Source organism: Salvelinus namaycush, chromosome 32, assembly GCF_016432855.1.
Source record: "Salvelinus namaycush isolate Seneca chromosome 32, SaNama_1.0, whole genome shotgun sequence".
Taxonomy (NCBI): domain Eukaryota; kingdom Metazoa; phylum Chordata; class Actinopteri; order Salmoniformes; family Salmonidae; genus Salvelinus; species Salvelinus namaycush.
The window spans coordinates 22,439,968-22,456,396 of NC_052338.1; the positions used below are offsets into that span (position 1 = coordinate 22,439,968).

At 41.4% G+C, this 16,429-nt stretch overlaps 1 protein-coding gene across 1 annotated transcript in view; it reads left to right on the top strand.

The window, feature by feature from the left end:
• The window catches only part of LOC120027058 (CUB and sushi domain-containing protein 3-like), a 704,521-nt gene that overhangs the window by 373,026 nt on the left and 315,066 nt on the right, over positions 1-16,429 (top strand). The window contains exon 11 of the mRNA XM_038971903.1: positions 14,169-14,272. Within this exon, the coding sequence (XP_038827831.1) occupies positions 14,169-14,272 (104 nt within the window). The remainder of the gene's footprint in view (positions 1-14,168; positions 14,273-16,429) is intronic.

A 16,429-nucleotide genomic window follows, 5' to 3' on the forward strand; every position in this document is an offset into this window, starting at 1 on the left:
TCTCTCTCTCTCTCTCTCTCTCTCTCTCTCTCTCTCTCTCTCTCTCTCTCTCTCTCTCTCTCTCTCTCTCTCTCTCTCTCTCTCTCTCTCTCTCTCTCTCTCTCTCTCTCTCTCTCTCTCTCTCCTCTGCCCTCTCTCTCTCTATCTCTCTCTCTCTCTCCTCTGCCCTCTTTCTCAATTCAATTCAATTCAAAAGGCTTTATTGGCATGGGAAACATATGTTAACATTGCCAAAGCAAGTGAGGTAGATAATATACAAAAGTGAAATAAACAATACAAATTAACAGTTAACATTACACATACGGAAGCTTCAAAAGAATAAAGACATTACAAATGTCATATTATTTATATTTACAGTGTTGTAACGATGTACAAATGGTTAATGTACAAAAGGGAAAATAAATAAGCATAAATATGGGTTGTATCTCTCTCTCTCCTCTGCCCTCTCTCTCTCTCTCTCTCTCTCTCTCTCTCTCTCTCTCTCTCCTCTGCCCTTTCTCTCTCTCCTCTGCCCTCTCTCTCCCTCTCTCTCCTCTGCCCTCTCTCTCTCTCGCTCCCTCTCTCTCTCTCTCTCGCTCCTCTTCCCCTCTCTCTCTCTCTCTCTCTCTCTCTCTCTCTCTCTCTCTCTCTCTCGCTCTCTCGCTCTCTCGCTCTATCCTCTGCCCTCTCTCTCTCTCTCTCTCTCGCCTCTGCCCTCTCTCTCTCGCTCTCTCCTCTGTCCTTTCACACCATCATCCCAGCTGGACAGTACATGCAGCGGTGCCTCTAGGCCCGACAAGCTTTTTTATGTGGGGCTGGATGATGGTATTTGCTAGTTACTGTAGTTATATTGGTGGGCAGTGTCGCTTTTTATTTGTGGTGTTCCTCCTTTTACGGCTGTGCTTGAGATTAATCCACTGCTTTGATATGTGCTCACTAGAGCGCTGCAGTGTGTGTGTGCGTGTCTTAATGTGTGTTTCTGAATGGGTGTTTGTGTGTGTTTTTGCGTGCATCTGGGTATGTGCGTGTGCATATGTTTGTCCTCCAGAAGGTTGGTGATTGGGGGGGTCGAGGGTTCTTCTGGTTTTATGGGGTCATACACTGTGCTGCTGTTCCCACACTGTGGCTCTGCAGTCTGTTCACCTCTGAGGTGTGCTCAGGAAGGAGATAGAGAGTGACAGAGAGAGTGAGAGAGAGAGAGAGAGAGAGAGAGAGAGAGAGAGAGAGAGAGAGAGAGACTACAAGCAAGAGAGTGAGTCAGAGAGAGAGAAAAAAACTGAGAGCAAGAGAGAGAGACTGAATGAAAGAGTGAGCGAGTGAGGGAGTAAGGAAGGAAGACAGTGGAGGAGGGCTGTCATAGAGGGGAAGGATGGGCCATCTACAGGGAGCTGTTAGTGATGAACACACACAGCAACCCCACATGGCATCTGGATTGATTTAGCTCATATCCACATTTGTAATAAAAGAGGATGGCGGAACCCTGCGATCGCTGTCTCCCAAGACCCAGGGGCTGCAGCATGCCTCGTAATTGATATGAGTAGTGACATCTATTTATCCACAGGCGATGACTGGAGGATTCAGGTACAATTAAACATGTCACTACCCAGAGCAAATATCAAACAGCAGCGCCCTTAACAGAGCAGAATGAGGGCGATAAAATATTCATATGGAACATCCAACCGGAATGAATCACCAGGCAGACTGAAGTTCGTATGTAGTCTTAGTTCTAGCGATATGTATTCATTGATGTTATCTTTGAACACTCTTAGAAAAAAGGGTTCCGAAAGGGTTATTCGACTGTCCCCATAGGAGAACCCTGATGGTTCCAAGTAGAACCCTTTGTGGAAAGGGTTCTACTTGGAACACAAAACGGTTATACCTGGAACCAAAAATAGTTATTCAAAGGGTTCTCCTATGGGGACAGCCAAAGAACCCCTTTAGGTTCTAGATAGCACCTAGCACCTAAAAGGGAAAAACAAACAGTAGTCTGTTGGACAAATATGTACATATTAGCTGAATTACTGTATACGCAGGCCCCATATGCCATATATAGTACCCTCAGAAAGTATTAATTTACATAAGTATTCAGGGCTTTGTGATGGGCACTCCAATACATTGACTTTGTTGTCCTTAAGCCATTTTGCCACAACTTTGGAAGTATGCTTGGGGTCATTGTCCATTTGGAAGACCCATTTGTGACCAAGCTTTGACTTCCTGATTGATGACTTGAGATGTTGCTTCAATATATCCACATAATTTTCCATCCTCATGATGCCATCTATTTTCTGAAGTGCACCAGTCCCTCCTGCAGCAAAGCACCCCCACAACATAATGCATGCCAACCCCGTGCTTCACGGTTGGGATGGTGTTCTTTCTCTTGCAAGCCTGCCCCTTTTTCCTCCAAACATAACGATGGTCATTATGGCCAAACAGTTCTATTTTTGTTTCATCAGACCAGAGGACATTTCTCCTAAAAGTACTATCTCTGTCCCCATGTGTAGTTGCAAACCGTAGTCTTGCTTTTTTTATGGAGGTTTTGGATTAGTGGCTTCTTCATTGCTGAGCAGCCTTTCATGGTATGTTGATATAGGACATGTTTTACTGTGGATATAGATACTTTTGTACTTGTTTTCTCCAGCATCTTATCAAGGTCCTTTGCTGTTGTTCTGGGATTGATTTGCACTTTTCGTACCAAAGTACGTTCATCTCTAGGAGACAAGTGAAATAATCTGTCCGTAAACAATTGATGAAAAATTACTTGTGTCATGCACAAATTAAAGGTACTAACCGACTTGCCAAAACAATAGTTTGTTAACAAAAAAATTGTGGAGTGGTTGAAAAACGAGTTTTAATGACTCCAACCTAAGTGTATGTAAACTTCAACTGTAACATTTACATACGTATTCAGAACCATTACTTAGTACTTTGTTGAAGCGCCTTTGGCAGTGAATACAGCCTCGAGTCTTCTTGGGTATGACGCTACAAACTTGGCACACCTGTATTTGGGGAGTTTTTCCTATTATTCTATGCAGATTCTCTCAAACTCTGTCATTTTGAGTGAGAAGTGTATCTGCACAGCTATTTTCAGGTATCTCCAGAGATGTTCGATCGGGTTCAAGTCCCGGCTCTGGCTAGCCCACTCAAGGACATTTAGAGACTTGTCCTGAAGCCACTCCTGCATTGTACTGGCTGTGTGCTTAGGGTCTTTGTCCTGTTGGAAGGTGAACCTTCGCCCCAGTTTGAGGTCCTGAGCACTCTGGAGCAGGTTTTCATTAAGGATCTCTCAGTACTTTGCTCCATTCATCTTTCCCTTGATCCTGACAAGTCTCCCAGTCCCTGCCGCTGAAAAACATCCCCACAGAATGATGCTGCCACCACCATGCTTCATCTCAGAGATGGTGACAGGTTTCCTCCAGACGTGACATTTGACATTCAGGCCAAAGAGTTCAATCTTGGTTTCATCAGACCAGAGAGTCTTGTTTCTCATGGTCTGAGTCCTTTAGGGCTGTCATGTGCTTTTTACTGAGGATTGGCTTCCGTCTGGCCACTCTACCATAACGTCCTGATTGGTGGAGTGCTGCAGAGATGGAAGGTTCTCCCATCTGCACAGAGGAACTCTGGAGCTCTGTTAGAGTAACCAGAGTGACCAGAGTCACCTCCCTGACCAAGGCTCTTCTCCCCCGATTGCTCAGTTTGGCCGTGCAGCCAGCTCTGGGAAGAGTCTTGGGGGTTCCAAACTTCTTCCATTTCAGAATGATGGAGGCCACTCTCTTCTTGGGGACCTTCAATGCTGCAGACATTTTTTGGAACCCTTCCCCAGACCTGTGCCTTGACACAATCCTGTCTCGGAGCTGGACAATTCCTTTGACCTCGTGGCTTGGCTTTTGCTCTGACATGCGCTGTCAACTGTGGGATCTTATATAGACAGATGAGTGTCTTTCCAAATCATGTCCAATCAATTGAATTTGCCACAGGTGGACTCAAATCCAGTTGTAGAAACATCTCATGGATGATCAATGAAAACAGGATGCACTGGACTCAATTTTCGAGTCTCATAGCAATATTCATGACTACTTATTTAAGTAAGGTATTTCTGTTTTCTATTTGTAATATATTTGCAATTATGTCTAAAAACCTGTTCTCGCTTTGTCATTATGGAGTATTGTGTGTAGATTGATGAGGAAAAAAATATTGAATCAATTTTAGAATAAGGTTGTAATTTAACAAATTGTGGAAAAAGTCAAGAGGTCTGAATACTTTCCGAATGACCTATATGAAGACATTTGAAATTGTGTTTTTTACATTGGATAAAAGTAGAGACTCAGAGCTACAAAATGGTATATCATCAAATCCAACTTTATTTGCCACATGCGCTGAATACAACAAGTGTAGACTTTACCGTGAAATGCCTACTTACAAGCCCTTAACCAACAGTGCAGTTCAATAAGATATTTACCAAGTAGGCTAAAATAAAAAGTAAGAATAAAAAGTAACACAATAAAAATAACAATAATGAGGCTATCTACAGAGGGACACCGGTACTGAGTCAGTGTGGCCGGGGTACAGGCTAGTTGAGGTAATCTGTACATGTAGGTGGGGGCGAAGTGACTATGCATAGGTAACAAATAAACAGCGAGTAGCAGCAGTGTACAAAATGGGGGGGGGGGGGGGGGGGGTTGTCAATGTAAATTGTTCAGCAGTCTTATGGCTTGGGTGTAGAAGCTGTTGAGAAGCCTTTTGGTCCAAGACTTGGTGCTCCGGTACCGCTTGCCGTGCGGTAGCAGAGAAAACAGTCTTTAACTTGGGTGACTGGAGTCTCTGACAATTTTAAGGGCCTTCCTCTGATGTACTGGGCCGTTCGCATTACCCTCTGTAGCGCCTTACAGTCAGATGCCGAGCAGTTGCCATATCAGGCGGTGATGCAACCGGTCAGGATGCTCTCCTACAGACCCGCTACTTGAAAACCAATTCCTCCACAAGGTTGGAGATTGGCTGAAAATTGCTAAGAGCCTAAGAATCTAGATGACTTTTCTTCAGAAGTGGTTTCACCATAGCAGTTTTTAGTACAGTGGGGAAAGTGCCTGTGAACACTGAGTGATTAACAATGGCTTGCACTTCTTATATGCAATTAAAAACAGTTTTGAAGAAGGTAATATGGATAGGATTGATAAGGCAGGTAGAAGGCTTAAGTTGTGATATCACTTTCCTGAGCATGTTTGTGTCAACCAGGGAAAATAAATCCATGTTGGATAGCTAGCTGACATCAGCCTATAACTAGCAATGCAAATTGATTTCTGAGATACAAATATTACAACACAGATCGTACATGTAACGTTAGCTAGCAAGCCTAAATCATGAAATGGGCTTTGGCCTTATGTTTTAGAACATTCAATGTCATCTTGGTAAGCAACTCCAGTGTATATTTGTCCTTGAGTTTTAGGTTATTTTCCTGATGAATTATGAATTTGTCTTCCAGTTTCTGTTGGAAAGCATACTGATCCAGGTTTTCCTTTAGGATTTTGCCTGTGCTTAACTGTATTCCGTTTATTTTAATACAAATGTAAAAAACTCACTAGTCCTTGCCGATGACAAGCATACCCATAACATGATGCAGCCACGACCATGCTTGAAAATATGAGGAGTGGTACTCAGTGATGTCATGTGTTGGATTTGACCCAAACATAATGCTTTGTATTCAGGACATAACGTTCATTTTTATGAAGTTTTACTTTAGTGTCTTATTGCAAACAGAAGCTACAATGTTGTTGATCCATCCTCAGTTTTCTCCTATCACAGCCATTGAATTATGTAACTGTTTTAAAGTCACCATCGGCCTCATGTTGAAATCCCTGAGTGGTTTCCTTCCCCTCCGGCAACTGAGTTAGGAAGGACGCCTGTATATTTGTAGTGACTGGGTGTATTGATACACCATCCAAAGTGTAATTAATAACTTCACCATGCTAAAAAGGATATTCAGAAGGGATGTTCAATGTCAGAGGCATTGGAAAACATTCCTGGTCTTTGTGGTTGAATCTAAGTTTGAAATTCTCTGCTTGACTGAGTGACCTTACAGACAATTGCATGTGTTGGGTACAGAGATGGGGTAGTCATTTAAAAATGTGTTAAACACCATTGTTGCATACAGAGTGAGTCCATGCAACTTATTATGTGACTTGCTAAGCACATTTTTACTCCTGAACTTATTTAGGCTTGCCTTAACAAAGGGGGTGAATACTTACTGACTCAAGACATTTCAGCTTTTCATTTTTAATTGATTTGTCGAAAATTCTAAAAACATAATTTCACTTTGACATTATGCGGTGTTGTGTGTAGGCCAGTGACACAAAATGTATATTAATCCATTATAAATGCAGGCTGTAACACAAGAGAATATGGAAAGACCTGGGTACAAATATCTCCAAAGACCTGGGTACAAATACATTGAACTTTGCTTGATTCTGAGGAAAGAAAGAGAGAGGGGTTTACACTTGGGACTATTCCATTGACTCCGTTGTGCCAGGCAAGCTCAAGCAAGCACAGCTAAATTATTTGAAAGATTTCAAATGCTATTTGATCTCAGGTCTGATTCGCCTCTTCTATAGGGACAGTGAGTGTACTCACTGGGTCTAACTTTTAATAAGCATGATACCCAATTTGGACTCATGGTTTGTCAAGGCTAAAATGTTACTGTCCCGTCATAAATTAGGAGAAAAAAACTACTTCTCCTTATCATCTACTGACATTCTCTGCACCTGTCACCTCGCTCGTCCATAAATACGTTTTAGAACCATCTGGAGTGCAGCCGAACTCATTGAGACTGTAGTCCAGTCTACAGGTACAGAAGCAGCAGCACCTCTGACACACACTAAGAATCAGAACCCAATTTAATACTCTCTGTTCTTCTTCCTTTCCCTGAGATAATCACTGATCTTTACATTGATTTCAACAGTCATGCCATGTCAGATCTGTGATTACCTCAAGGAAGGAAGGAAGGAAGAAAGGATGGAAGAAAGGAAGGAAGGAAGGAAGAAAGGAAGGAAGGAAGGAAGGAAGGAAGGAAGGAAGGAAGGAAGGAAGGAAGGAAGGAAGGAAGGAAGGAAGGAAGGAAGGAAGGAAAGAAAGAAAGAAAGAAAGAAGGAAAGAAGGAAAGAAGCAGCCCACAAGCACTCCAGTGTATTAGATGATATTACCAATGCACAATGACAGGGTCCCTAGCAAGGGCCAGGAACATAAAACCTAAAAGGGCCTCAAGGTTTAGTCCTGGCAGTTCATTTCTTACTCCAATGTTATATTTTGAGAAACTCCAAAAATGTTCAAAAGCCTGTTATGAAATTGTTTGGACATATTCCCATGGCGATGATGGATGGAAGGTAGCATGAAAGCCTTTTGGGCCATAGAGATGTTTTTTTCCTTCCCTCCATTTTGCCTTGTTTTTTCAGTTGGCATTTCACCATTTTGAAATAGTCTGGGACTGAGCCAGAACAACTGTGGAAAGTTGTTTTTGTTTTCCCGCTGCCATTTTTTTGTCATGTTGTTTTCAATAAATCTAGAGCTTTTTTATAGAGTTTTCTGAAATAGTTTAAATGTTTTAAGACCAAGTGGGCCAGGTCATTTCAATGAGTGTCAAAGATAAACACAAGCAAGTGCAATATAAATAGCCAGACTGCTAAATAGTCAATGAATGGTACCCAAACTATCTGCACTGACTATAACAACATTTGATTTGATTTGATAAGGTCAATGGTGTCAATGATAGTTTATGGTCACCACTTACAATACCAATTACTCTGGTCATTTACTTAGTCTTTCGACAACATTACAACACAACACACATCCTTTAAAATCTCAGAAAACTGTAAGGGCTGGTTTCCTGGACCCAGAATAAGCCTAGTACTTGACTTCCAATGGACATTCTCCATGAAGCATGCTTTTTAGTCCAGGAATAGGCTTAATCTGGATCCGGGAAACCTAATTCTACCTCAAGTACTTGGTAATATTAGTTAACAAATACTAGTCTTTTTTTCAAACCTTGAGTCCTTATTGCTCCTTATTCTATATTATAGAATGCATTTCTGATAAACCATCTTGTATTCTTAATTAAAGAAATTCCTTCTCTAAAACATGTAATGAGCTTCAGATCACTTCACTGTAAAAACATTTTTTGAAAAAAAACAAAACAAGAGAAGCACTTGAGGGAAAAGGGGAAGGGTTTCCTATAGAAACGTTGTCACACCCTCTCAGTGGCAGTTAGAGCCCGATGGCCTCTTCCTTGAGGTAAGAGATGGGTAATAGCTGCTTACAGCACCGAACGTTATTGCTTCATTTATTTTTGGCAGACACAATTTCAGAGCACCAATTTATTTATATTGCGTTCCCTGTTTTAACCTTGGTGGGAGAGTATTGCAGGTTGTCGTGCCTTAATTCAATTTGGAGACCTTATTCCACCCCTCTCTCTCTCTCTCTCTCTCTCTCTCTCTCTCTCTCTCTCTCTCTCTCTCTCTCTCTCTCTCTCTCTCTCTCTCGCTCTCTCGCTCTCTCGCTCTCTCGCTCTCTCGCTCTCTCTCTCTTTCTCTCTGCTGCGGCTCTCTTGCGATGTTTTAAACAGCCGCCCTGCTTCTGCCAGTTTAGAGCCGCATACAACGTCATTGCTGCAGCAAGGCCTTTCCTTTGCAGATGGCGTCTTGCACGGCTATGTTACAACAGTTATCGTATTGCCTGTTAAGTGTGTGCTAACAGTCCAACTGTATCACATTCTATTATAGCCATCACATTCAGTTGCTAGTCAATGTGTATTACTGTGTATTACTGTGTAATGCTTGAAGGACAGGAGTCAGAGTACTCATACTGTAGGTTCTCTCCTTCCTTCTGAAGTGTACACTAGTTCACTACTTACTCTCCACAAACTTAAAAGCATTGGTTTGGTGAAGTGACCAAGTGCACACTTTGGGAGGAAGGAGAGATAATTGGGAGATAGCCATAGACTTACTCGTCCTGTTTCTTCCCCCTTCATCAGAGTAGCTATGAACCTGACATATGCAAATGTATATCAGTAATCTAGCCTCCACTTGTAGGAAGTGCTCCATGCAGCACAAATCCAATCCTGTTACATCACCTCATTGGTCTCGCTCCAGAGATTGATGGTTTGTTGGAATATCACCATTAGAGAAAGCAGTTAAAGGCATACTGTACTTCAGGATTTTGGCAGTGGGGATCTTTATCTACTTCCCGAGAGTCAGATGAACTCGTGGATAACATTTTTATGTATCTGTGTGCAATTTAAAGGAAGTTGCTATCTATTACTTGCACAATTACTAACTAGCATTAGCGCTAATGACTGGAAGTCTATGGGTATCTGACTGGAAGTCTATGGGGATCTGCTAGCATGCTAGTAGATACTCATAGACTTCCAGTCATTGGCTCGCGAAACTACTTCTAACTTCCTTAATACTGTACACAGACATAGAAATGGTATCCACAAGTTCATCTGACTCTGGGGGAAGTAGATAAAGGGCCCTCATTGTCAAGATCCCAAAGTCGTCTTTTAAGGTGAAAGTGAAACATGTAAGATTTTTCTATTATATTAAGTAACACTCTTTAGAGATGGAGGATTTGACTTTGGCTCTTTCCAAATTGCCACATTCACTATTGTCACTTTCTCCAATTCGAGGAGAAAGCGTTGAGGAACTACCGTAAAACTTAAAGTAAACAAAAAGTCTCAAATAGCTTCCGGTCCCTTTTAATAGCTGGGCAACTGCACACATTTCAGCAAATAAACAGCTGTTACATTAAATATTTCAGTAATGCCTCGAAAACTGATGACAATGTTCTGTTTTTATCACAATTAAGAAACTGCTAGCCATTGTCAGATGAAATAAAGAGTTAACAATGATGATGAAAGAAAATAGGGCTAGAGGATAGATGATTCCTGCGTTGGAGGACTAGAGATAGTGATGACAAACTTTGTTGGGAACCGCCTGGAAGATGTTAATGTACAGCTCAGTAAGTCCTGGTAATCCGATCAGCACACTACCTCCGAAACCAGCTTCACATGATCCATAGGGCACGAAAACATCTTTAAACACACACCTCTGCCAACACATGCAGAGGATTCACTCTCTTCTGAAAATGTTCCAAGGGAAAGAGGATGTGTAACTCTCTTTCTCATCCCTGGCTTGTGATTGGCAGATCAGAGCCCTGAAGTGCTAGTGGCTTGTGGGAAGTAAAAAAAATGACTTCCCCCGGGAGTTGAAACGCACGCCGACACATGTTCATGTTTTTGAAGTTAAAATGTAATATTGAATCTTGAGACTCAAAGGCCTCCCTGTGGCAAGGTAGATTGTGATCATGTAAATATTCTTATCAGTTCCTCTGATCAGTCTTCTTCAGTTCTTAAAAAAAGCTACTTTTTCTCTTTTTCAGCCAAATGAAACGGACTCTGTGGTGATTGAGATGATTGGTGATTGAGTCATTCAATAATTTCCAACTTGAATCCCACAATGATTGTGCAGGCACAGATGGTCTCTGCATATACGGTTGTGGTGTTTCCGGGGGTTTCCCTCAGCTATAATAGGAGCCAGTGCTTTAATATCCTCAAAAGCTTTTTATAAATACTCTGCAACCAATCCAAGCATCAATCTGGACTTTATTACCAACAAAAGAGTGTTTGTATTTGTCCATTTCATTAATTTCATAGACTTCTATCCAAACCAAAGATAGTGCCCAACAGATGGCTCACAAACACAAAGCAAACACTACCGCTGAGAATGGTGTTGCCAATGACACAGTGAGACGGAACAAAAACACTCAACACCACACACACAAACACTCCTGCCTGCACAAAAGCACTCAACACCATACACACAACAAACACTCCTGCCTGCACAAAAGCACCCCCCCCCCCCCCCCCCCCCACACACACACACACACACACTCCTGCCTGCTCTAACGTGACAACAACAAGCACTCTACTGGGTGAGATGGAGAGGCAGAGGGAATCAGACAGCCCATCCGTGTGGAGGGCTAATCTAGAGGAAATTAACGAGTGTGAGTGTGTGTGAACGATCTGGGTGCCTTGTCACAGGGAATGGATGAGAGTCTGATTGGGCCCATGTGTGTGGCATGGGCTTGGGGCAGGGTTGCGTATGTGTATGAAGCACTCTCTTTAAGCCCCCTCGGCCCAGCATGAACATGTGGGAATCATGACTGACAGAGTCCCCCTTCGTCTAATCACCCTTCACCCCCCCCCCCCCCATCATCACAAACACTACAACACTACAACTCACCTGCCAATATCCACAACCCCTCTCTGGGCATGGCTCGGTTATTTTTCAGCACCTGATGATAATCTTTCTCATATCTTTCTCATATCTCTTTCTTTCTTTGTATGCTACACGTCAAGCAATAGTTATTAGCAAGCCTGCATGACAAATGGTATGCCTATTAGTCTTAATAATTACTCAGTAACTTGTTTTAAATCCACATCATAAGCAGTGAAGACAATGGCTATGAGACGATGCCTTTTACTGACATAGAAAAGCCATTTTGTGGTACGAACACGGGGAGCAGACTGAACAACATAAAATAAGGGATTTGTCTCAGTTGAGAGAGGACATTAACTTCGAGTCCTTCCTGATGAGAGGAGCGCTGCGCTTACTAGCAGGTTTGAAGGGCCTCTCAGAGGTTTGTGAGGCTTTAAAAAAACCTGTGTTTTTACATAAAGGCCTATTCAAACCGCTCCAGTTGACTCCTCAGAGACAGATCTGTCTCTCTGTGAGTGAGTAAACACCTCCTTCTCCACATTGTGGTGTTCCTCACTGGGACTTTAAATGTTCATTGGCAAGTCATAAGACTAGGATATGGGTTTATTGGGCTCAATGCTTTGTCGTTTAATGTGTAATAGTGTGGCCTCAACCGCCTTGTTTGTAATACAACAGAGGTTTTGCACTGGTACAAATCTTTATGATCACGCACACACTCATTCACGTGCACATGCATGTGTATATTACACAGGCATGCATGCTCACACACACACACAAACACACACAACGATGACCTTTGTGATGGCAGTAGGGATTGAGTGCTTTGTAATCGGCATTTGAAAACACAGCTTTATTACTCGGGGCTGGAATGGTGAACTCTCTGAGCATCAATCAACCAGGTGAAGGGACTCTATCCCGAGGAGAGGACTGGAAGCCACCTGCTAAAACCCCTCTCTGGCCCAGTTGCCATATCAACTGGGTCTAGTTGTCTCCATCTGAACCTTGATGAGTTAATAAAATGAAAAGAATCTTCAATCCCTTCTGCATCCTCTCCACACGCACGCGCACGCATGCACACACACACACACACACACACACACACACACACACACACACACACACACACACACACACACACACACACACACACACACACACACACACACACACACACACATTGTCTCTGACTTTCTGCCCTTTATTATTAATCCAGACAAAAACACTTCCGATCATTCTGTAAGTATGTCATATAGCACCTTTGAAATGTAATTATCTCTAGATGACACAAGACACACAGAGAAGAGTTATGTTGGTCTACATCACATGGAGAGCAAAGGAAATTGTATTTTAATCAAGTAGACCTTTTGTCTGATTTGAATTGATTGAATTGATTTGGTGTTGGGTTAGGGACGGTTTTAATCGTGTGATATTTATTCAGAGTCCTGATGGTATTGGTTTCCTCCGTGTAAGTCACGTTTGATTAGTTAAATATTTATTTTTCCTGATCTACCTGTGAATGTTGATATACATACTGGTAATATGCATGTGATGTATGTCTGGGGACTCTCCATAAGACAATTCACCATCGTGTAAAATATCTTGTCAGTGTTCTTCTAAGAAACAACTAGATTTGTATTAATGTGTAGACAGTTCACAATGTAATTAGTGTAATTAGCCAATGTGAAGTTATTTCTCTTCTTCTGTTTCACCATATGGACCTATACCCCAAGGGACTTTAGGAGAAAACAGAGGAGCCTGTCTTAGTCCTCAGAGAGAGAGAGAGAGAGAGAGAGAGAGAGAGAGAGAGAGAGAGAGAGAGAGAGAGAGAGAGAGAGAGAGAGAGAGAGAGAGAGAGAGAGAGAGAGAGAGAGAGAGAGAGAGAGAGAGAGAGAGAGAGAGAGAGAGAGAGAGAGAGAGAGAGAGAGAGAGAGAGAGAGAGAGAGAGAGAGAGAGAGAGAGAGAGAGAGAGAGAGAGAGAGAGAGAGAGAGAGAGAGAGAGAGAGAGCTGTCAGCAGTTTTTTTGGCTGCAACACTAATTATGCACTAAAGCTTTATTTTTTTATATAACAGGATGTTAAATTTCCATATTTTCATCTTAGATTAGTGGCATGATTTTGATAACAAGACAAAAGAATAATGAGCCATGGAATGAACCGACATTCTAATGTATAACAGAAATTGCTGTCATCTGAGGTGGTCAGTCAACAAAAGAAATGTCCGTAAATGTTTTACTGCAAACTTTCGGGGAAAGTCTTAAAAGGATAGTTTAAGTATAGTTTAAGCAATGTGTAAACATAATTGATTCAACCAGTTTTTAACCAATGGGCAGCTACTGTACAGTATGCTTCAAAGTTTATGCAGACCTGTGGTTTCCTGTTACATTTTCAGTTGAAAATTAAATCCCAAGAAACTGTGCATGTGAAGTTTTCCAGAAAACTGTGATGATGATGGTTTTTTTTTCACCACTGTATTTCAATGAATTCTCAAAACACACGGCAACAGTCTTTCTTTTGTGATGCCAAACTCCTCTGAAACAGGAGTCCTTTTCAGCTACAAATGCCAATAAGTGATAATTTTAGTTCACAGTATTACAGTTGTGAGACCCACACGAATTCAATGCATTTACAGAAGTTTCAATATTCCAAATTAGACATAATCAGAGGCAAACATATTTCTGTTCTATGCGTATGGTGTCCAAATTAGGACAATCTTAGCAGGAGTCTTTTATATGGATACCATATTCATGAACAGAATCCACCATTTTCAGGGGCTTTTTAAGTTATTTGGGTAAATATCATTTTTGGGGAGCATGCTTGTTTTCTTGTATTAGCTAGGCCAGTGGAATTAAATTGTGAGGAACCCATAAACTTTAATTCAGGCCATTTGACATGCGGCTAACCATTATGCCTCGTTTCTTCTTGCCACCGACAGGTAATTCAGATTAACTTTGAGGAGTTTGACCTGGAGATTGCCTATGACACGCTAACCATCGGTGACGGAGGGGAAGTGGGTGACCCCAAGACAATACTACAAGTGTGAGTGGCTCAGCACTTCACTGTATCTTTATTACTGTGTGCTGTTACAGGCTGGAACAAAATAAATCGTTTCTGGTATGTGTTGTTATAAATGCTATATTACAGTCAGGTTAACAGTTTATTGTCCATGTTCCAGTATCCATGTTACAGTCAGGTTAACAGTTTATTGTCCATGTTCCAGTATCCATGTCACAGTCAGGTTAACAGTTTATTGTCCATGTTCCAGTATCCATGTTACAGTCAGGTTAACAGTTTATTGTCCATGTTCCAGTATCCATGTTACAGTCAGGTTAACAGTTTATTGTCCATGTTCCAGTATCCATGTTACAGTCAGGTTAACAGTTTATTGTCCATGTTCCAGTATCCATGTTACAGTCAGGTTAACAGTTTATTGTCCATGTTCCAGTATCCATGTTACAGTCAGGTTAACAGTTTATTGTCCATGTTCCAGTATCCATGTTACAGTCAGGTTAACAGTTTATTGTCCATGTTCCAGTATCCATGTTACAGTCAGGTTAACAGTTTATTGTCCATGTTCCAGTATCCATGTTACAGTCAGGTTAACAGTTTATTGTCCATGTTCCAGTATCCATGTTACAGTCAGGTTAACAGTTTATTGTCCATGTTCCAGTATCCATGTTACAGTCAGGTTAACAGTTTATTGTCCATGTTCCAGTATCCATGTTACAGTCAGGTTAACAGTTTATTGTCCATGTTCCAGTATCCCTGTTACAGTCAGGTTAACAGTTTATTGTCCATGTTCCAGTATCCATGTTACAGTCAGGTTAACAGTTTATTGTCCATGTTCCAGTATCCATGTTACAGTCAGGTTAACAGTTTATTGTCCATGTTCCAGTATCCATGTTACAGTCAGGTTAACAGTTTATTGTCCATGTTCCAGTATCCATGTTACAGTCGGGTTAACAGTTTATTGTCCATGTTCCAGTATCCATGTTACAGTCAGGTTAACAGTTTATTGTCCATGTTCCAGTATCCATGTTACAGTCAGGTTAACAGTTTATTGTCCATGTTCCAGTATCCATGTTACAGTCAGGTTAACAGTTTATTGTCCATGTTCCAGTATCCATGTTACAGTCAGGTTAACAGTTTATTGTCCATGTTCCAGTATCCATGTTACAGTCAGGTTAACAGTTTATTGTCCATGTTTCAGTATCCATGTTACAGTCAGGTTAACAGTGTATTGTCCATGTTTCAGTATCCATGTTACAGTCAGGTTAACAGTTTATTGTCCATGTTTCAGTATCCATGTTACAGTCAGGTTAACAGTTTATTGTCCATGTTCCAGTATCCATGTTACAGTCAGGTTAACAGTTTATTGTCCATGTTCCAGTATCCATGTTACAGTCAGGTTAACAGTTTATTGTCCATGTTCCAGTATCCATGTTACATTCAGGTTAACAGTTTATTGTCCATGTTCCAGTATCCATGTTACAGTCAGGTTAACAGTTTATTGTCCATGTTCCAGTATCCATGTTACAGTCAGGTTAACAGTTTATTGTCCATGTTCCAGTATCCATGTTACAGTCAGGTTAACAGTTTATTGTCCATGTTCCAGTATCCATGTTACAGTCAGGTTAACAGTTTATTGTCCATGTTCTAGTATCCATGTTACAGTCAGGTTAACAGTTTATTGTCCATGTTCCAGTATCCATATTACAGTCGGGTTAACAGTTTATTGTCCATGTTTCAGTATCCATGTTACAGTCAGGTTAACAGTTTATTGTCCATGTTCCAGTATCCATGTTACAGTCAGGTTAACAGTTTATTGTCCATGTTCCAGTATCCATGTTACAGTCAGGTTAACAGTTTATTGTCCATGTTCCAGTATCCATGTTACAGTCAGGTTAACAGTTTATTGTCCATGGCCCAGTATCCATGTTACAGTCAGGTTAACAGTTTATTGTCCATGTTCCAGTATCCATGTTACAGTCAGGTTAACAGTTTATTGTCCATGTTCCAGTATCCATGTTACAGTCAGGTTAACAGTTTATTGTCCATGTTCCAGTATCCATATTACAGTCGGGTTAACAGTTTATTGTCCATGTTTCAGTATCCATGTTACAGTCAGGTTAACAGTTTATTGTCCATGTTCCAGTATCCATGTTACAGTCAGGTTAACAGTTTATTGTCCATGTT